Here is a 23357-nt window from a genome sequence, read left to right on the forward strand (position 1 = left end):
ACAGTTTATCCAGTCCAGTTGAGAAGCCAGAGCGCTCATGGGAATTGTTGTTCCGCCCCGCTGTTCCCACAGGCCTGATCTCAACCCAGATTGCTTTGTTGCTGATGGAAATGTGTAGCCATTGTAAGAGCCACAAATCTTAATTGATTGGAAAATAACCATCCAGGGGAAAACATGTGACACGAGTATCACTTGTTTCAAGTATGGCCCCCGTTGGACCATAAAACATGAACTAAACACCTGATATGCTTCATTGTAGCAGCATACATGCACTGCTTGTGAGTGTCGGTGTCTCACCACATTATATAGATATCCTGCAAACACTTCAGCATGTACTGTATGTGAGAGCCAAAGATGTGTCCTGAGCGTGCCCATGTGTGTTCTCTGTACACTGACAGGCAGCCACACTAGTAGAGTTACTAAGTGCATGTGAGTAGGTCACCATGACAACAGAACTCCCTGGAGCATGCTGAGAGCAGAGTGACGTCACTGGCCTTTACGTGTGTGTGTGTGTGTGTGTGTGTGTGTGTGTGTGTGTGTGTGTGTGTGTGTGTGTACAGTACATGTGGCACTTGCTGAATTAACTGTTGGTCCTGCAGAAGCTACTGTAACGCTGTGTGCCAGAAACAGACCCAGGAAATGAAAACAGAAGAAGAAGAATGGGAGGGCGAGAGAATAACTAAAGCAGAAAGACAAGAGGAGACAAAAGACTGACAGTGAGGAAAATTAAAAGATGCATTAGATGCAGAGAGGGTGTAATTACTCTGATGTGCACTCCAGCACTATTTTAGTTTCTGGCAGATGGTCTTATTTGTCTTATCACTATTCCCTCATCATAGATTTCTGCGCTGTGTGTGTGTGTGTGTGTCACTCAATGCTCTATTCTCTCTCCTACATAACAAAAGGAGGGCATTGATCACTGTCTACTCCATTCAGCCACATTGCACTGACAAACACACTCATATACAGTACATATACATGAACACACACAATGGTGTATGCCTCACCCAGCATACATGTACACATGCACAGTATGTACACTGTCATCATGCACACACTCAAATACGCTTACAGAATAAACACACATGCTATTGATGGGCTCACATCACAAGTGAATATGACCCTTGTGACTTTCTATACTCGCATGCACACACACTCTGAAGCAGCCAGCACTCACACAGTTTTTCTCCTGTTTATCCAGACAGGCAGTATTGACTGGAGCTGAGGGGGGAATTCTCTGAAGTAGATCTGTGGGAAAACTTTAACAAACTACAGTTTGCAAGCTGACAGTCATTCATCACTCACTTCCTGCTTGTTGATTTGTGCGTCCTAACAAGCTTCCCAGTACATTGAGGTGTGCGTCATATTAGGAGATGAGTTTGGGTGTGTGATTAGAGATGTGAAAGTGTTATTGTTAGTCCATGCTGTACTTTAATGATATGCTGCTATTTAGTATGTCTCCGTATAGACTGTTAATGCATTCTTGCTTCATGAAATACAAGCCAAAATATGAGATATGTATTGATAGCTCTCCTTTTCCACAAATAGTATAGAATGAAAGAAAGGGAAGGACAAAGAAAAGAAGGAAATTTGGCCTATATATTGTTACCAGCAGCTTTTATCCCCCACATGTATTATATTTTGTTTCATTCTGTTCACATTGTTCATTATGTATGTAAATGAGGGATAGGTAATTTTGAGTTGTCATTGTTTTTTGTCTAATTAGGAGACAAACTCCCACACTGCTGTTTGATTTAAGCACCACTCATATTGAATTCATATTGGACACTAACTGCAAGTTTTCATCACTCTGTAATGTAAAACAGGGCACTCTCTCGGGATTCATTAATAGTAGGAGGCACATAGCTAACGAAATATTAACTATTTTAAAAAGCCACTTCAGCAAAAATATTCACATTTACTTAATTTGTCCTTTGGCATCTCTGAGAACTTAACAGAGTAATTTTGGTTAAAGGTCTATTAAATGTGTGATTGTAAAAATACGCTGCACATGAACACTGCTGTTGGTTTGCCAAAGTTTGATATAATTATTATTTTAATAGTTTGATAGTGTTTCTGTTGATCACAAGTTACTGGGAATGGCAAGGTGTTGCCTGAAATTTCAGCACAAGCCAGCCTGAACCAGACACTAAAGCCGATCAAGTGTTACCAGTTAGCCACACAAATGAAATCTTTTACCTCTCTCCACCCTTAAAGTTGCGCCAATCACTATTTTTTATATAAACAACAGATTAAATGACTATGTGTAACATGAAAGGGGTTGCTAGTAGTAATAATCTACAGAGAATTAATTAAGTTCTACAGAGCTTTTTAGCCTCTCTTAGCTCATTGTTTTGGTTTTGCGACCCACAAACTCGGCTCTCGTCAGCCTCATTTCGAGCAGCAGTAGGCAGCAGTTTTTAGTCAAAAGGCTCTGTTAAAACTATTGTTCACTACCTGCCCAGTACCGAACGGCAGACAGAAAAGTTAGCAACTTGCTCTTGAACAGAAAAGACGTTTCAATCATTGCTGTCCACCCATTGTCTGCAGCTCCGTGTACGCCATAGACTACATATAAAGATGGAGGACGCGTCTCCACTTCCTTCCACAGTAAGAAAATTAATTCTGGATATGGGAGCTGCTATCTTGTGCTGGTGACGTCATTTGGAGTGGTGTAGTAGTGATCGGCATCAATCGCAAGCAGGGCTCAGTTGTCAATCACGATGTGAAACCGCCTTTTTATAGCATCAAATAACTAACTAAAACCAAACCTTATCAGAAAAATAATCAGCATGATAAGAACTACCTAAGATGACAGAAAGCATCTTTGGGAAAAATGTATTTGACGTGTAGTTTGACTTTTTAGTTTGGCTCACGTCCCATCTGCTAACGTGGAGGGGGCGGGGTTTATGACCTATACTGCAGCCAGCCACCAGGGGGCAATCGAGATGTTTTGGCTTCACTTTTGGGGAGCTGTCATGTCATTCATCTTTATATACAGTCTATGGTGCAGGCGCACACCCCAGTTGTGTTTCACAGGCGTAACCGTGACCAAAAGCGTTTATTTTAATTGCATTTTTTCTCAGCCTATCAAAAGACTACGCAAGCCTTCAAAACTTAGTTTCAATCTTGCAAAACCTTTTTTATTAGATTTCAACCTTTCAAAGCTTTTTTTTCAGTTTCGAGATATAACATGATATTCATCCCATAAAAGTAGAGCACTGTAAACTCAGGGGAGACAGTTTAAATTCTAGTCGTCCGGAACAGGAGATAGAAATACAGACACAATGTTTGTTTCCATTAGTCGACATTGTTCGTCTGGTGAAACCTTGGTGGCAGCAGGATTTCAGAAACAGTTGCTCTAATTAGCAGACTTCCTCAGCATAATGTAGCACAACAAAGGATTTCTCTGTGGCACAGAACTGACTCACTGTAAACATGTATGTGTCTAAATTCATGCATGTCTTGGACTGTTTTTTGTTTTGTGTGTCTGTGCCTGAATATATATGCGTGTTTTTGCCACTAAAATGTCTGCTGACGTTCTCTTAGATCTTTTGCCGTCGCTGTGTATTTCAGTCTCTCCCCATAAGTCTGTGTGTTTGGATATGAATTATGTACTGCTGCATTTCCCCTGATAAGGCTAAGTGTGACAGTTTGTGCTCGCTGATATATCAGCTGTGATTGATGGGTCTTTTTCTGGGTTTGGTTGTTGATGGCGTCTGCAATAAAGGAAAATTCTTCACAGAATCTGAGGAAAACAGTCTTGTTGAAAGTGAACGATTTTCAACATTGTGGGTTATTGGATTAAACGCAGCACAATAAAAGAAGCATAAAATGAACAAAGCCTGTACTGCAATTAAAGGTTCTCTCCCCTCTCAGTTGGCCAGCTTCACCGTCCACCACTTGTCAATCATTTTGGTGAGCTGCCTGCCTTGAAATGCCATCCAAGGAAGATGGGAAATGCAGCCAGTCTACAATAATCAAAGCAGTGCTGATATTTTAGTTAACTAAACTGTTTCCTCTTTTTTTCTGCTTTTCTTCTTTGTAAAAACTGAAAACAGCTAGCCTGGCTCTGTCAAAATCAATCAAAAATCAATCTACTTACCAGCACCTCTAAATTAATAACATATTACATCTCAATCCACACAAAGAATGTTTATTCATTTTCTTTGTTTATTACTTTGAGATACTGATCTGCAGCATAATATGCAGCTCTCTCCGGTGTTTTCCATTTTTTTCTTCATTATCTCTTAATTAAACATTTTCTGAGCTGTACTCACCATCAGATGACCTTGTTTACAGTATATTGTGGTGAACAGTGTCCTTTAGCAACAGTAAAAAAGATTTTTGAATATCACGAACAAATAAAAACAAATAAAATTACTTTAAACTGATCTATTTCTTTTGAATTATCCATGAATTTTTTGTGAAACCTAAAACAGTGAGCCATAAATACAGCATTTTAATGAGGACAGGCTGCAAATTGGAGCTAAAATGCCAGGCAGCAGTGAAATAAGTGAATTTGTCTGGATTAGAGTTTATGTAGGGAGGTAAGCTTCTGGTTGCTTCCTTTCATTAATTCACTGACTTTCTCTCTGCCTGCTCAGTCCTCTGTTTAAGCTAAATGGATACCAGAGTTTCATCATTAAGTGGGTTAAACAGTGTTTTAACCAATTACCATCACTGTCATATTCACAATCTTAAATATACATTAACCACAGGTCACCTTAGTAACCTCAGTCCTAAGTACAATGTCACAGACTGTCAGGAGGGTGAATTTACTGTGTCAAGACAATGACACATTGAGTCAGACAGCCATTCAGACAGTAAAACAATCAGTCAGTCAGCTGGAAGCACATCAATCATGCCAGTCAGGCCTACTGGTGAGTCAGCAGGTCATCTCTTCATCTCTCACCCAGTCAACCAGCACACCAAGAAGTCGATCAGTAGCAGGCGGCAAGTCAGTCATCTAACAAAACAGGCAGCTGTTCTGTCATAACATGAATCATTACTGTACACAAAGGTTTTGACTGTACAGAAGAAGATTACTAGGATGGAGGAGACAGAGATGATTGTTATTCTGATATAGATTTGTTATTCAGAGGATGAGCCTGTCTAACAAAAGAGTCTCATTTTGGGAGAAATTGTAGATTGTTATGACAAATGGCTCACACAGTGGTGTTTTGTTGAAAAGTGTTCTATCTTGAAAAGATAAAAGAACCCAGGATGCAAAATGAATGTTTGACAGACAACGTGTCGTCCTTGTCCTGTGTTTTTTTTAATTGGAACAATGTGTAGGTGTAGTTATACAGTTAAAATTGAGGGTGAAATTGCCAGCTAATTATTAAAAATAAAACAGGTGAAACAGCATTATCTTGCTCTTTTAATTTTACAGGCTTTATTATTATTTATCTATATATTTATTTTAAATGGATGAAGACTTATTACAAGCAATGATATTAATTGACAGTTGTTATATTAGTGCAGTTGCAGTGTAGTTGGAGTTTTGTTTTAATAGGGTATGTGCATGTACAACATATAGTGAATTTCAGCAGTGTGGTTTGATGGATTATGGAGTTACTTTGTCATGCTGTAGATGTGACACTGTGTTAACTTAAAAGCTTGAGGTTGTTGTATTGTTGCTCTGGTGGTCCCTGTGTGGTATATGAGGTTACAATGAGGTCAAAGCTCTCTCTCTCTCTCTTCCTAAACTTCAGGCTGTTGACATGAATGAATTAATCTATTCATTATTTATTCATACTGGTGGAATTGATTCTCTTCCCTCTCTGGCCTGTATTATAGTTGGTTGAAAAGCATTCAAGGACTGTAATTTCTGGTAAGTCATCTGTGGCCAGGAAGAAAATAAGATCTTTTAAATAGTAGCAGTTAGTGTCATATTGATTGTCATCCTTTTTGTGACCATTTGTGACCAAGACATTCAGTTAATCTAACTTTAAATGCTATACTCTAAGACAGTAGCTTAGTTCATATTATTAATGAAACCTTCCACCCAGGTAGGCAACAGTTTTGTATTAGCCTGGTTGTTGTGTAGCTAGTTTACTGGTCCTGCTAGCTAGTTTTACTAGAAAAGTTAGTGTACTGCAATAATTTTACTATATAATAAAGACAACAAAAACTGAAAGCTGACATGAATATCAGGGGTAAGTTTTAGAATTTTTTAACATAATGTGTAAAGTAATGTCTGAAAATGTAAGGGAATCTCAGCTAGCTGCTCTGAGGTTATTTTAAATTAGCGTGTTTGTACTAAGTAAATTCTCTTTCCTATAAAGTCAAAGCAAGATTACAGAACTTGAGGCTCTTTTGGTACTCCTTCCAGTCCTTTAGCCACTAAAAGTTTATAATGTCAACATATTTCGTCTGTTGTTTTTATGCTTGAAGACCAAATAGCAGAAAACATACCCAAGGAGAAAATGTGTACCATGAAGGTTTTATGCATGTTTGTTAGTAAATAAAGTAATTTAGCCAGACATATACTGTATACTTGGCAGTCTCCGACTGCGGCTAATCCAAATTTGGGCAAAGAGGTGGAGCCAAATGAAGCCTGGTTGCTGTACCACCTAACGGCAAAGCCACCTGATTGGGCACCCACCTGTCACTCAAAGTGGCCACTTCCTTAATTATGCATAACTTTAAGCCTTAATATAATTTAAATGGGTGAGAAAAATATTCACCCCCCTCACAGTGTCATGAAGGGGAAAATCAGCTATAGAGACCAAAACTGTTTTTTGTACCAGGCTGTAAACATGTTTATTTCTGCTGTAAAGTTGGGCATTTTAACATGGAGCTCTATGGGGATTGACTTGCTTTTTGAGCCAGCCTCAAGTGGCCATTGGAGGAACTGCATTACCGCTTGGTAATGGCCCACATATGTTAAGTCTCTGACATTTTATTTTGAAGTAGTTAGCAGGCAGATTTAGCCATCTAATTCAGTGCGTTGTTAGGCATACATATATATCTTTACTACGGAGTTCCAATGTAATATATTTAATTTTTCTTCATTTGTATAAGATTTTATTCGATCCATTAAAGATTGGATAGGCAATAGTAGTGTTGAAAACCTTCAAAAATATTAAAAAATAAAACACACTGTAACAGAATTCTCTTATCCAGAAACAGCTCTAATTTTAGCCCATGCACATATGAGCACCTGTGGAAACATATGTTTATTATGCATTCACAAATTAACAAGGTTCATTGTGCTCCCAGCATGCTTACATCAAGTCAATCACTGATCTCCTGCCTCTTTTTTTTCCCCTCTTTCTCCCCCTCCCATTTCCTTCCTCTATTGTTCTATTGATTTGCTCACTTTCTCCAGGTCCTGAGGAAACGGTGATGTTTAATGGCCTCCCCCTACCGAGGTTGCTGGAGTCCTCTCAATTATAGATCCATCATCAACGGAAAAGCTCTTATCATGGAAACCCCCTACCTCCAGACAGCGCTCCATGAACCCTCCTGTAGAGGGTGTAATTGCTGAGGGACGGGTAGTGAGACTGAGACAAGATTGCCCGTGAAGATAAAAATCACCCAAACCATGTAGTGTACCTCTCTCCAAGGAGGGGGGAGGGTCTACATTCGAGTCTGATTTATTTTTTATTTATTTCTGTTTATGTAATCTCTAGAGCAGATTTGTGTTAGCTTCATTAAAGAGTGGGTGTGGACAGAGCGTGCAAGGTGAGGAGAAAGCGACAGAGAGGAAGGAAGAGAGAGAAAGAAGGAAAGAGATGGTCCTCCACACCACCCCTTACTCCAGTGCCTGTCTGCACTTCCTGGATGGCTTGTCGTGGAGCCTGGTGTTCCCCTGCTACTGGCTCCTGGACCGACTCCTGGCCTCCTGTGTGGCCACCTCACTGGAGAAGCGCCAACGCTCCCAAGACCCCTGCTCTTTCCTCACTCTGTGTGTCCTGATTTCCGCACCCCTTTACCTGCTCCTCCTCCTCGCCTCCCTGCCCTTCGCCCTGCTGGGCTTCATCATCTGGGCTCCCCTGCAGGCCATTCGCAAGCCTTACCTGTACACCTACCGCAGGTTAGTGTGGACCTTGGTGAAGTGGCACAGGGTTTTTTAAATACTAATTGTTTTCAAACAAATGAGACATAGTGACCTCTATCTCATGCCTGTGGTGTTGCTAGTGCTAATTTTCTCAAAATTTAGACCACATGGCCATTAAACCCTCTGACTTCCCTATTCTGTTACTGACTCATCTTCCATGGTTTTGCCAGAGTGAAAAGGAGTAACATATATCTAATCCCTCTCAAATATAAAAATTGTGCTTTTTTCATTGTGTAGTAAGGCTCAATAGAGTTGCAAAGCAGGAGGAGTTATTTCAGTCCAGGGCTCCAGAAGTAAAAGTCTCTGTTCTTAATAGACAATCTTGTCTCTTAGAAATTTTATAGTAGTTCATATACTACTAATTTGTTTTCCCAAATACGTTTTATGGGAAACCTAACTGCTGCCAGGATTATGTTCAGTGGCAATGTTTTTTCCATTGCAAGAAGAAAGATGTTCTTTTACCGTGGGTCCCCTTCCACAGAGGTTGACATGTTGCACCACCATGTTTCTACAGTAGCCCAGAAAGGACAAACCAATCACTTGCTCTAGATAGGGCCTTTCGCATTTTTCGTGAGTTTCTTGGCCATCCTGGCTCTGAAATTATTTCTTGAGGAACTATTTTGTGAGGTTGCCAGGCAACAAGCTGAGACTCCAGGAAGTCAGTGGCCCAGCAAAGAGATATTTTCAGTACATAACTACCTAAAACCTACCTTACCTACCTTAAGCCACAAATTGTTGTCTTAACACTGTAATTGTTGTACAGATTAAAGAAATGTGATATAACATGTTAATTAGTAAGCTTTAGAGATGCAGTTAGGCAAATATTTTTACCTTTGGACAGAGCCAGGCTAGCTGTTTCTCCCTGCATTATGCTAGTTTATGCTATTATGCCAGTATGCTGGTTTAACCTTCATATTTAGCATACAAACATGAGAATGGTACCAATCTTGTCATCTTACCCTCAAGTGAATAAGCCTATTTCCTAAAATGTCATACTATTCTTTTAATGCATTATGGAGGTGTATTTGGGTGCTCTAGAGTTTCTGTTTGACTTGATATAGTACTTTGTTTCTTACCTTGTGCAGACCAGACAAACATCAGGCTGAGCAGGGCCAGGCCGGGCCAGGAGGTGTTGGGATTGGGGAATGGAGGCCACAGGGCAGAAGCTTCTGTTTCTGTAGTGCCAACGTATGCCTGCTGCCCGACTCCCTGGCCAGGTTCAACAACCTGTCAGACACCCACAGGAGAGCCCGGGAGCTGGGGAAGAGAATCCGCAATGGTGCCAGTCGGCCTCAGATTAAAATCTACATCGACTCACCTACCAACACTTCTATTAGGTGAGGAGAGCTTGCTCCTGGGCTCCATCTGCTTATGTCTTAGCAGTAGTACAAACATTTATTCTTGTCATAAATATCAATCAAACAAATACATTTTGAATTCTTCTATCTTTCTTTCTTTCATTCTGTCCCATTCATCAGTGCGGCGTCCTTCAGCAGCCTGGCCACAGGTTTCCGCCGTACCTCCTCTCTGGACCAGCGTCCAGACCAAACACACACCATCAACGGCCCAGCCGACACCGAAACAGAACCCCTCACAGAGTGCCCAATTCACCCCTCAGGTGCCACCGACTGCCCCGTTCACCCCTCTGCAGGAGACCAGGGCTCCTCTGAATGCCCCCTTCACCCAGATGGAGCAGACAAGACAGGAGACTGCCCCCTCCATTCTGCAGGGACTAACAGCAGCTCAGACTGTCCTGTTCACACCTCAGGGGAGGCTCCAGACTGCCCCATGCATTCCACAGGGGCTCAGAGTGGCCAAGGCCATCATGATTGCCCCATGCATGGGGAAGGGACCCAGCCAAAACCATCCCCAGACTGCCCACTTCACACCTCAGGGGTTCAAATCAGCATCAGTGCCCCAGAGCCGGACCCCCAGGAGGAGGAGGCCGAAACAGGGAACCATCGGCCTGGGGAGCAGGCAGGGGGAGACACAGGCAGCATGACTGCCTCCAGAGAATCCCTCGCTCGTTACCATGGAAGTGACGGCGGCGTAGGGATATCCTCCAACAATACTCTCTCTCACGTCCCTCGCACATCAATCTTTAAGCGCCCTGCACGAAAACGCCGCCACGGAGATGAGACGTTCGACCACGAGATCTCTGCCTTTTTCCCAGCCAATTTGGATTTCCTGGCTCTACAGGAAGTGTTTGACCATGGAGCAACGACAAGACTGCGGCGACAGTTGCATCGCTACTTCCCCTACGTGCTGAGTGATGTTGGGCGGTACGGCTGGAAAGGCTGCTGTTCAAGGTTCAAATTCCTGAACAGTGGGCTGATGCTGGCCAGCCGCTACCCAATTCTGGACGCACGGTACGAGTGCTACCCCAACGGGAAAGGAGAGGACGCACTGGCAGCTAAGGGGGCACTGTTTGCCAAGGTCAGAAATTTTACTTTACTTTCTCTACCTACTCTTTTGCTTGTTTTAACTGTACTGTTGCACAATGCAAATTCTAGTCATATTTAAAGGAATAGTTCAACATTATCGGAAATTGCTTATTTGCCTTCTTGCCAAGAGTTGGATGCAAATATTGATACCACTCTCATATCTGCCCATTCATTATGGAACTAGAGCTAGAAGATGGTTAGCTTAGCTTAGTATTAAAGCAACCTCACAGTGACGACAAAACTCCAGGAAGTCACTGTGCCCAGCCAAGAAATAGTGCAGCACATAACCCCAACTAAAACCACACACAGTGCATCTACCACTAACTTGTCGTTTAAACCCTTTTTGTGCAAATTAAACAAACCAGATATAACGTGTTAATAAATGACCTTTAGAGGTGCTAGTAGGCAGATTTGTTTACCTTTGGAAAGAGCCATGCTAGCTGTTTCCCCCTGCTTCCAGTCTTTATGCTAAGATAAGCTAACCATCTCCTGGATCCATTCTCATATTGAACAGACAGACATGAAATGATATTGATCTTCTCATCTAACTCTCGGCAAGAAAGCGAACACATTTCCCCAAATTTTGAACTATTCCTTTAAAGAAGATTTTTTTCCTACAGGTGCCCTAAAGCTCTGTAATATTACTCAAATTCTACCTACGTGAAAAAAAATATAATTAATGTTCCAACAACTACATTGTAAAGTGTTGGGACAGATAGCCTTTTCGTCAATTTACCATGGTTTCACAAATTAGTTTCAGAGTTGTTCTCGCTGAAAGGTCATTGTAGAGACCAGTTTAAGAAATGTCATAACTAATATCCTAGCCTATTTTTAGACAGGGATATTTTTTTGACCAGACTGCAGGACAGTGATTTTTTAGTCAAAAGAATGAGACTACTTTCACTTGCGGATGTAACAGGGAAAATATCCTTTTTTCCTCATCTCATTTCATTCAAACTGAGCTGAATTAGAACTAAATGTCAGTGTGGCCCTAATTTTATGCTTTTCCTGCAGCAGAAATGTGTCTATGCTCTGATCGCTGCTTGGTGCCATTTCAGCCAAAAGCTAATCTTGTCATCTCTGACACCGCTATCTGTAACTTTGGCAAGGCGGTAATTGAATCTGCCCATTAAGTCTTTTTATACTAAATTAACTTGATATACATTTGTGAGAGAGTGTGTGAGTGTGAAAGAGAGTGTGAAAGACGGACTGAGTGTCAGAGTTAAAATGACCTGCCAGCTGTCTGCATTAATTAGATCTCCGTAGTATGGCATAGGCATCACATTGTAAAACATTTTCTTCCTACTGTAAAAACTTTGATGCACCAATATCAATCTGCTTTATTTTATAACCCATTTGATGCCCTCTTGTAAATAATACCACTCAGCACTCTATTGCCACAATGTTGCAGTGATGGAGAATCTGCAGATTGCAGACAGTTCTTAGTAAATACACTTACTTACACCCACATCCATTCACATATAATGCATCTGTCATTGTGGTGAGTGCACGCACCATAGTAATTACAGAACACTTTCCACATCTCCCGCTGCTGTGTGGAAAAAGCAAAAAAAATACATGTCGTCATGTGTTTTCAAGGTCTTCAGCATTACATGTTTAAGAAATTACCATAATTCCATGTGTTTATATTTTGTACTGAACACACAGTGATAACATGGCTCATATGATAATTTGCAATTGAAAATTTCTTTTTACAGTTTACTGGTTAAATTTATTCCGATGTAATTACAATTTTTTTTAAACACAGCTACCAAAAGACTGTTGGGTATGGACATAACACACATTTATATCCATTAAATGGCTCTTTCCAGATTCTCCATTCTCTTGCATATTTTCACAGTTGTGCTACTAGAGGTGATTGGGCCACCTAAAATTAGTCAGTCAGATAAGTTGATAAAATGGCCAAAAATAGTGAAAAATGCCCATCACAACTTCCCAGAGCCCAAGGTGATGCCTTCAAATTGCCTTATTTTGTCTGACCTACAGTCCAAAACCCAAAGATGTTCAATTTACAAGGAGCAAATCCTCATATCTGAGAAGCTGGAAACAGCAAAAGAAGTTTTTGCTTGATATATGACTTGATAAATGCAGTAAACGATTAATCAACCTTACAGTTGCATCTGAATACATTTCAACAGTCATTACTATATAGCAGCAGGAATGTTGGCACACGGTGGTGCTTTTAGCTAAATTCTAATGTCAGCATGGCAGCCTGCTCACAATGACAATGTGAACAAGTTGATTTTCAACAAATAAAATGTTTACTACGTTAATCATCTTATTTTAGTAGGTTAGCGTGCTATGGTTTGCTAATTAGCACAAAACACAAAGTACAGCTGAGACTGATGGGAATGTCATTAGTTTTGTGGGTAATGGACAACTTACAAATTTTACCTGGTAAGGGCACTAGGTGAAAAGTCAGGGGATCAACAAAGCCAGTCAGATTCATCCTCTGGGGATCATGAATATTCATACCAAATTTGGTGGCAATCCATGTAATAGTTGTTGAGATATTTCAGTCTGGACCAAAGTGGTGGACCGACAGACTGACATTGCTGTTGGTGGCTAAAAACATATTTGTAAATAAGCTAATTTCTTTTTAAAAAAACGTGATGTTTAAGACCTTTTGTTAATATTTGTTGTACCAGTGATGACTGTCTTTATAAATGGAGAAACTGCAAAAGCTTGCACACAAAGTTATTATTTATGGCTGACTTAAGAGTTGTTCCAGTTGCTCCACTTCCCAACGTTAACTGAGGGACATGCTGTCATGTTTCTCAGTACAATTAGAAGCAATGTGGGAGAGTCCTCTGACGTCTAAGTTATGGAGTCCATTAGGCACTTTCAGCAGGAAGACAGATACCATGTAGATATGACAAGACATGTAGTCTTAATGCATAGTGGAGGTACTTTCACAGTGGTTACACTGCACAAGCCTAGGATGCAGAATGGGTTGACATGGCTACCAGTAAACTAATGTGGGCTACATGCAGAGTTATGGTATTTCTACAGTGGCTACCAGTGTACTTTTTCCTGTTTGAGTTTGATTCATGCTTCTTGCAACTATAGTCCTTTTTATTCTGTATAATGAGAAAACACACAGAGTTCTCCTTGGAGAGAAAAAGCAGTGGTGCACAGTGTAAAGACAACGAGCAATGAATCAGCAGCAGTTGTGCGTGTTTGTCTCATTGTTTGTGTGTGTTTGTGTACCTGCATGTGTGTATGCCCCTGTGATGAGCGTTGACAGTCTGTGAGTTCATTAATCAGTGATGTAATGTGAGGATGTGAGGATGTGAATCTGGATCTGATCCAGTTGCTGCTGGGACGGATCCGCTTTATGTGACCTGATGCTGATGACGGGTATCTGTATGTGTGTATGTGTGTGGGCATCTATTTGTTTGTGTCCATACATGCCCTTACATAAAGCAGATCTAATAAAGACACACTCCATCACAGCTTGCATGCTGACTGTCACTGCAGCTTACAAGCTGGCCTTACATCCCTGTTTCACCACCTCCCTGTATGTGAGGTCACTCCAGGTCCCCTGACAAGCTGGCTGTCAGCCATCTGGCAGGTACATGTCTCAATGCAAGCTGCTTACACTCCCCTAACTGACAGAGACGGAAACCAAACAATGTTAAACAAAATTATTCTCCTAACTGCCAAGAAATGGTTATTTAGACTGAAGCTAGACCCACATGTCTCCCAATCCAGAATTATTGACAAGTACTGTACTTAAGTACAAATTTGAGGTACTTGTACTTTACTTGGGTATTTCCATTCCATCCTTCTACTTCACTACATCTCAGAGGCAAATATTGTTGCTCCACCACTACATTTGTCTGACTGCAAGTTGTATGCATGCATGCAATGCACTGTAGATTACGCTACCCAACAGTATATAAAGTAGTTAGAATTAGCACAACCTTAAACATCTACAGCAGTAAAATTCAACATGCAAATTAATGCAGCAGTAATATTAATCCAAAATCATAATGTATAATAGTAAAACACTGGCCGGGGTCATTTTACTGCCTAATGAGAACTTTAACTTTTGATACTTTAAGTAAATTTTGCAGATAATACTTAAATACTTTTACTTAAGTAAGGTTTGGAATGTAGGACTTACTTGTAGTGCACAGTATGGTATTGGTGGTATACATACTTTTACTTAAGCAAAGGATCTGAATACTTCTTCCACCATTGCATGTCTGCCCCTTTGCTGTAAAATCTTTCTTAGCTGGTTTTCACACTCTCTGGATTTTTATTCCAAATGAGCTGCAACAAAATGATAAGCTGAGGCTAGTATCACTAAGTAGCATTTTGATGGGATTCATTGGTAAGAATTGTTTGCTTGCTTGGGCTGCTTTGGATTTTTCAGTTTTTTAAAACTGCACACCTTAACCCTGTACCATTACAAGAAAAATAATTATCGAACATCTAGAAGCAACCCACTGTGAGTGTGAAAGTTTATTCTCGACCTTGGGAATAGTAGTTTGATAAAAGAATCGTAACTAAAGGTCAACTTAATAACAGATCTCATGGTCTCCATTAGTGGATTGAGTTTACTCAGTTGTCATAGAGATGGTTCAGTTGTCATCACGTCAACATCAAGTACTGAACATGACAACAAGTGGTCATATAGTGGGGGAGATGGTAACCTCCTGTCCTCCCCTGATCTTTCTCTCATCGTCCACTGACTCCTGGTTTTGGTCTGGTGTTCACAGATAGCTGATGTTGTCTGTTTCCAGTGTTCACTCAGTCTCTTGTTCAGAGTCCTTGCAGTTTCCCACAGTTGTTGCAAGTGTGTGTTGTTACATACATGTTGTTGTTGCAGACTGAAATGCTCATTGGGTGATTTTGAATGGCATTACATAACCAATTTGCTGTTCAGGTATGATGGTTTCTTCCTCCTTGTCCATGTGATGTTGTATTCACCAACACGAATGGCTGAACGATATAGTATGACCTAAAAGGATGACCTACATCCTAATAAACTGTCACATTTACCTAGATAATGATATGACCAGTTATAGATCCTCAAGTTCTACATTGGACTGTGGGCTGATTGGTTGGTTGCCAGGTTTTTGTAGCTACTGTCACTTGAATTATATGATATTCAAACAACATATTTATTGAAGATTGGTGTAAGAGCAATTTAAGGTTGGCAAATTACTTATGTCAGTAATTCCATAAGTTCCCTGTCCAGCCCTGATGCCACCACAAGCTGACACAGATTGGGAAATGTCTTCACGGGTCAGTGTTTTCTGAGTTTGAATTGCATCAAATATCTAAGTAAGTTAATCAAACTCCATTGAGTTCAAATGGACATTTGAGATGCTGTTAAGAGCCATTTTGTGTGCCATGCGCTCAACCATCAATATTGACCAAGCTTTTAGAGCCACGCTGTTTATTTCTTAGTACTGTATGCTTGGGCCCGACCGCGTGTTGTTGTTCTCATCAATGGAACAGCGTTCAGCATTGGCTTTTGCAAGTCCTTCCTTATAACCTATGTTGCCCAGCCAGCTGCCGGCTTTGATGTTCCTCATCTCTCTCCATCCTCCAGATTTCTTGGCAGCCTTCCAAGGCAGCATCTTGTTGTGAACCCTCGTTTCCCCTCTGTGAACCTTTGGTCATTCTTGCTCATTACTACTCGACACTCTGGCTCGCTTCGCCGCCAGCTGGGGTGCATCTCATTAGATGCAGTTCATTTGATGTACCTGATGTTCACGCTGCGTTTGTCTTCGCAGCTAACAGATACTGTGTTTGTTCTTTCATATCAAACACAAACAAGGATGCTCAGTCAGAAGTCACTGTTAAAGTGATGATCCTTAAAATTCTTCCTTTTTCACTTTTGTGTTGTTTGATACTAAGCACTCACTATTGTGCTCCTTTTGCACTTTATTTCCGAGACATCCCCTTCCAGTCAAAACATTGTGGGCAGTACTGTAACACCATCTTCCATGGATTTTCTGTTAATGAGGTTTCCCTGATCTTACCCAAGTGTTTTAGTTACCTAACCATAACCATACCTTAACCTTAACCTTTCCATAACCTAAATCATATGTAAGTTACCATGGACAGATATGTAGAAAGTGAAAATTTTGCATTGTTATTACATTACTGAATGTTATTCAGGGTTTTGCATTATCAATAACTACTGAGGTTTTTGTCTGGCAGTAGGATTGGTCTGCCAGACTGGTCTTTTTTTATCTTTTTCTTTATTACTTTATTTCAGTTTGGGTTACTTTGGGTTAAAGTATCTAGCACATGATTTATGTTTATTATTACAATGAACAGAATTTTATACTAAATAAGCCCATGATGTCAAAAATCTACCTCCAGCCATCCTCTGCTATTGTTCCCAGACTGGTGTTTTTCAATTATAAGCTATTTGAATGCTGTTCTTCTTATATGAATTCAGTCTCTAACAAATATAACTTGAGGCACACACACATTCTCATAATTTCCCCATGGATGTGTTTACCTGGAGAGTAGCAGCCGGTCAGCAACATAAATCTGAATTGTCTCTTGTGGGGAAATGATGCACTAGAGAGAGCGAAAGGGAGAGAGAGGCAGAGATAGAATATTAATTAAAAAATGTTTCCCTAAAGAGGGAGCCAGCGCTGGCTCCGTAATTAAAGCTTTTCAGTCTCAACATTTATCTCCCCTCGTATAATTATTTCAAACTACTAAGTGCATGGTTGAAGAGTTGTGTGTGTGTGTGTGTGTGTGTGTGTGTGTGTGTGTGTGTGTGTGTGTTTGAATGCACACACAGCGCACAGTTTGAATGCATTACTATGGATTAGGCTTCAAATCAGAGGCACACTCAAATCTAGGTTGGATAGAATGGAAATCAATGGGGCCTTTCTGTGGGGAGTTTGTATTCTCCCCGTGCCTGCCACGGCTTCCTCCCACAGTCCAAAGACACGCAGGTTAGGTTAATTGTCCGTAGGTGTGACTGTGAGTGTGCATGGTCTGTCCCCGCCTCTCACCCATTGTCAGCTGGGATCGGAATCCAGCCCCCTGCGACCCTCTAAAGGATAAGCGGGTATAGCTAATGGATGGATGGAAATCAGTGGGAGAGTTCCATAAATCCACCCTTGGCCTTTAATGACCAAAATCACCTCTATTCACTATTGAGGTCAGCTCAATTTATTTCCTATTCAGGGCCAAACAGATTTCAACTTGTCTCTCAATGTAAAACTTAATCAAACATTGGCCAAGGTAACAGTACATGACACAGATGTCAGCACTGAAATACAGTCTCTTTTCCCTTTTAGCAGCAGGGGTCATCTCTGTCGGAGCATCTATTCTTTTATATTTACCTCAAAATGCTTATGTCTTTTGGATAATAAAGACTTAGGAACCATGGCTCATAATTAGTTGTGTTCAAACAGTTCTTTTGAGGTGGATGTCCAAGTTAAAAGGTCCAATTTCTGGTTACTTCTCTAATACTAACTGCATGGTATACCAGAGCTATAGAACTCAACTTGAGGTCTGACTTAAGTAACAAAAATGAGAACTTGAGACTTGAATCGGAGTTGACTGCTCACTGGAATTGACGGACTTGCTGTTAACAAACTTTCAAAGTTATTAACATTTTAATGTTCAGCATTCAAAAACCTGAAAGGCTTGCAACTTGTCTTTCAGATCAGTTTGTAAGACCTGATGACTTAAGACCTGAAATGGACTTGTTTTGTTTGCCTTGAGACTTGATATGGACATGTCTCGATTTACTCAAGACTTGACTTGGACAAGATTTGTCTTGAATCTGTCTTGAATGATTAAAGACTTGGGCATGTATCAACTGACCCAAGACTTTTCTTGAGTCTCAACTGACGAACTTGAATAAGTTAAGTAACAAATTGTCTGACAGTAAAATGAAAGCCATTCTGCTACAGGCAGGATTCTACACAGACACCAGTAAATCTTTAGCACAGCATAGGATTTACAGCATTTTGTTCATCTGGTAAGACTGACGAACAAAACCACAACTGCTGCTTTCTGCCACCTGTCTGTCATGACAATTTGGCTTCTTGGTTTTTAAGTTAAGCGATCAAACTCATGCGTGTAATGCGAGGTGAAATCTCGGCTCACTCCTCGTCTGATGGTAAAGTTAAGGCAATTAGTTACAGCAGCCCTGGAGGTTTCATAATTAGGCTTTTATAACTTGGTTTGGTTGGCTTCCAGTGTGAAATCGCCTCTCACAGCTCATTTGAGTTCCGCTCAGTTCTGTCTCAATGGCCTGTAATAAGAGGAAGTCTTAGGACATTTTAGCATCTCATATCCTACATTCTGACTCATTTGCTGTTTTATTTTTAAACAAATGCAGTTAATTTAATTTCATATTATATTTACTCATACAGAGCAGAAAGGAAAACACTTTCAACTCAGTTCATCATAAACTGCTTCCAGTCAAGGCTTTCCTTTGTCACTACGCAGAACTCTAATTAGCATTGGCATTATCTGAACTTCATCTTCTGCATAGACCACAGACAATACACTGAAAGTCCACTCTTTCTTCTATGTATGAGTGCATACACACACATACACACACACACATATGCACACACACACACACACACACACATTAGAATCTCCTCAAGCCTCTTGTCAGTTTCAGAGTGCACACACACACTTATTGAAGCATAGATAACCCCCTGAAATATTAATACAAAGCACAGTATGAAGGTAGAGAGAAGAGCAGAGGAGAAGGAAGAGGAAGAGAAGGGGCAACACAAAGGGAAAGAATGAGAACAGAGTCAGATGAGAGGATTAGATGAAACTTTAATGTTCCCTGTGGTGAGATTCACTCAAACTGAGAAGTACAAATCAATGAAGGAATAAAAGTCATAGAAACAAATATGGGCTTTAATATTACTTTTACGGTTTTAACACATAATAGCAGACTATTTGGGAAGACTCCTGCTAACATTTATGGATTTAATTACAGTTGGCATATTAGTACTTGAAGGAATAGTTTGACATTTTGGAAAATACACTTATTCGCTTTCTTGCTGAGAGTTAGATACCACTCTTTTATCTGTACACTAAATATGGAGCTACAGCCAGCAGCCGGTTAGCTTAGGTTAGCATAAAACAGCTAGCCTGGTTCTGTCCAAAAGTAAAAAAATTCTGCCTACCAGCACCTCTAAAGTTCACCAATTAACACGTTATATCTCATGTGTTTGATCCATACAAAAGACGAAGTGTAAAAAAAAAAGTTGCAGTTTTGAGGCGGGTTATGTGCTGGACTCTTTCTTGGTGGGCACAGTGACGTAGTATTTACACTTAAGTTCTTGTACAGATGAAATATAACGTGTTAATTAGTGAGCTTTGAACAGAGCCATGTTCGCCATTTCTCCCTGCTTCCAGTCTTTACGCTAAGCTAACCTAACCGTTGTAGCTTCATGTTTACAGACAAACATGAGAATGGTATCAATCTTCTCATCTAACTCTCTGCAAGAATGCAATAAGTGTATTACCCAAAATGGAATTACTAAAGATGTGATATTTATTATGTATGGAAATAGGGAAAATAAAGTATACACTACAGGTTTTGGTGTCTGCCTGGGTCAGCTGTTATCAGCAAACCCTACACAGTCTCCCAAATTTTCATTGAATCACATCTTAGAAATCACATTATTTGAAAAGTTAATGTACCATCTGATAGTGCATTTAACAAAATTGGACACATTTTTTCTGCTCTTCTAACCCACCCATTCTCACAAAACACTCATTCCAATAAGAGTAATTGAATTAGTGGCTCAAATCCTCTGAAGGAAATGTATGGCCTTTGCTGTAAGGTGTGTTTACTGTACTTCAGTCAACAATGTGAGCTTTGTGTTTGGCAATAAAGTCAAACTAATTAGGCTAATGCTTTATTGTGGCTTTTAGGATTTTTCATTAGGAGCTCCGCACAGATACCATGCCAAAACAGCCATCCCATTACTGGCAATCAGTTTTTGTCTAAATAAAAGTCCTCTCCTCAGTGGGGTGCTTTAATATCGTGCTAATTCACTGCAGAGATAAATGAGTTCTTTCTTCATTATAGTAGACATGAATTGATCTTAAATTATGCACATTAATTTGACTGAATGAGACTGTCACACAACAAGCATGTTTTCAAGCAAGTCACTGCGAGTCACTGGAGGTAAAATGGAAGTTAAGGACTAATGAGTAGCCAAAAATCATAGTAGTTAGATACATTTACTCTACCTTTAGAGAGTATTCATATTGTAAGGAGAATTTCTGTTTTTTTACAGCCTTGTTCTTATTTTTGTATTTTTGACCAGACCAGATCAGTTTTGACATTTTCTACTTCTTCATCACTGTAATGTGGGCAAGCTTGACCATGAAGACACAGCTTTACAGCAGAGTTTAACCATAGTGCTCAGATAGGTTAAACAAGTCCACACTTTAAAGCTGCACTAATTAATATTATCATATTAACAATGGATAAAATCACTATGTGTAATGTGAAAGGTGTCACTTGTAGTGACGAACAGAGAATCGTCACCCCACTGCAGTTTCCCTCAACTGTACAGAGCTTTTTGTAGCGTCCTTCAGCTCATTGTTTTGGTTTTTACAGACCACAACTTTACTGCATTAGGGTTAACCAAACTGGAACACCCATGCAGGCACAGGGAGAACATGCAATCCTCACATTAAAAGGCAGGCCGTTCTTCTGTTAAATAGAAAAACTAAATAAATAAAACAGAAAGGTGAAAGTCCTGTTTTTGTGTTTGTCAGAGGATTATTCCTGACAAAAAACCTCATCAGACCACAAGCTTTTAGAACAGCAAATGTAAAAGCTTTCATTAAATGGATAAACAGCATGTTAAATTACTATTGTGTTGCAAATAGCAATTGTCATTTGCAAGTAACAATCTACACTGCAATATATATATATACTGTATATATATATATATATATATATATATATAGATGGAGCTATATTAGGAGCAGTTTACCTTGTACGATACTCCTGTCCAAGGCTGTCTCTAAGCTGGCTGCTAACAGGGTGTATTCTGTATACTCCACCCAGATGCCTTCCCACTTCAAACTAACCACCCCACAATCACCATCTCCCTTTCTTTGCAACCCTTTATTCCTCCTCCTCCTCCTCATCAGTCTGCATCCACCCACCGGCACTTCAGAGCCGCCAGCCTCAGCTTCGCACCGCGTCTTGTTTTTGTGCTGCTGAAGGACTTCTCAACACTGATGATAAAGGTGTCTGATTAAATCTCGAGTGATGTTCAATTTATTGCAGCTTTGCTCACACTCTGCTGCTTGGGGAATGGAGAAATTGAGGTCGGAAAGAAGTACTGAAAAATGTATAAAGTGTATGAGGACATGTTGAAAAAATAATATCTTCAGCTCTGTGTTTAGCTCACGCTGATTTAGTCAGCCTACCTGTTGTACAGAACACCACTCAATCATTTGAATTGTGCAATTGGACATTTCACACAACACAGCTAAAGAATTCACACTCCGAACAAATTGTATTGTTTCATCTACTCTCTCATCACTTAGTTTTCACTAACGCCCTCCAATGCAAATACATCATCTTTAAGTATTTTGATGGACCGCAATTTGAAGACGTGTACCTCCATTTTGCCTTTTGTTTACCGTGATCAATAGCTAACATTTTTTTCCTGCTGATACAAAAATCTTCCATGCCCCTGGGGCCATGGCAGACCATACATAATGCAGCGTAAAATGTCAAGGCTGCAAATGTCAGGGAGGAAAATCTAAAAATGTTTCTTCTTTTAAATAATAATCAACACCACGTTTTGTTGTAGTGCACGATCTAAGGACCCAAAAGCAGCACACAGCGAGGCAGAGAGCCGGTGTTGCTAACTATGACACGTTTTGTTTTTGCTATTCGTTATTTCCTATTGGTACAATAATATATACCAGCGATTCTGGATAAAAGCCTTTACATTTTTTGTTCTAATCACAGGGTATGCTAGCTCTTTACTGTCTAAAATCCTGTGTTGTGCAACAAGACTAAGAGTCATTAGCAGCTCTGTGAGGCTGTGACACAGTGGTGCATCAAGCTAAATGCTAATCTCAACATGCTAACATGCTCACAATGACAATGCTAACATGCTGATGCTAAGCAGGTGAAATATTTACCATGTTCACCATGTTAATTTAGTGGCTTAGCAATGCAAACATTTCATATACAGCACTAATTATAAATATTGCTATTCATCTTGAGGGATACATGACTTTCTGTGCCAAATTTCATGGAAACCCATCCAATACTTGTTGGGACATGCTCAGAACCATAACCACAACCTCATATTTCAGTCTGGACCAAAATCGACTGAATAAATCCAAACTAAATCAACAGGAAATCCAAAGAAAAAGACCAAATTGGATACTGTTTGAGTACAGGATACAGCAAAAATGGAGGCATAATTATAAACCAAGGAATAATATTTTAAATTAGATAGGGTATTTCTGTAGCCCATCTGACAATTGTTTCATAACAGATATTTATAATTCATACCACAAATGTTTGCTCTAAGTGCTACTGTATGTCTGAATCTGAACACAAGAGGCAAATTCTGTGTCTGGATGTTGGATGCTGATCAGTAGAGACAACAGGGCTCACTGTTGACAGCAGGTTTCCAGCAATGCTCGCTGCATCTTGCCTTTTTTTAGCAACATCAGTCAACTGCAGCAAAATACATGCTAATGTTCCAGCTGCAGCAGCCTGCAGTCAGCTATCAGAGCACAATCAGTGTAGAGGAAGAGGAGCACATCCAAATAGATTTGTTTTAAATGACACGTACATTTTAAATATGTAC

The 23357-nt window shown here is 40.1% G+C and overlaps 1 protein-coding gene across 4 annotated transcripts in view; it reads left to right on the forward strand.

Moving 5' to 3' along the window:
• Positions 1-23357, forward strand: part of smpd3 (sphingomyelin phosphodiesterase 3) — a 76795-nt gene that overhangs the window by 27328 nt on the left and 26110 nt on the right. For all 4 annotated transcript variants that reach the window (XM_044193851.1, XM_044193852.1, XM_044193849.1 and 1 more), the window contains 3 exons: positions 7337-8044; positions 9154-9405; positions 9547-10504. In XM_044193851.1, the coding sequence (XP_044049786.1) occupies positions 7743-8044; positions 9154-9405; positions 9547-10504 (1512 nt within the window). In that variant the 5' untranslated portion in view covers positions 7337-7742. The remainder of the gene's footprint in view (positions 1-7336; positions 8045-9153; positions 9406-9546; positions 10505-23357) is intronic.

This window comes from Siniperca chuatsi, linkage group LG4 (genome assembly GCF_020085105.1).
Source record: "Siniperca chuatsi isolate FFG_IHB_CAS linkage group LG4, ASM2008510v1, whole genome shotgun sequence".
Lineage (NCBI taxonomy): Eukaryota > Metazoa > Chordata > Actinopteri > Centrarchiformes > Sinipercidae > Siniperca > Siniperca chuatsi.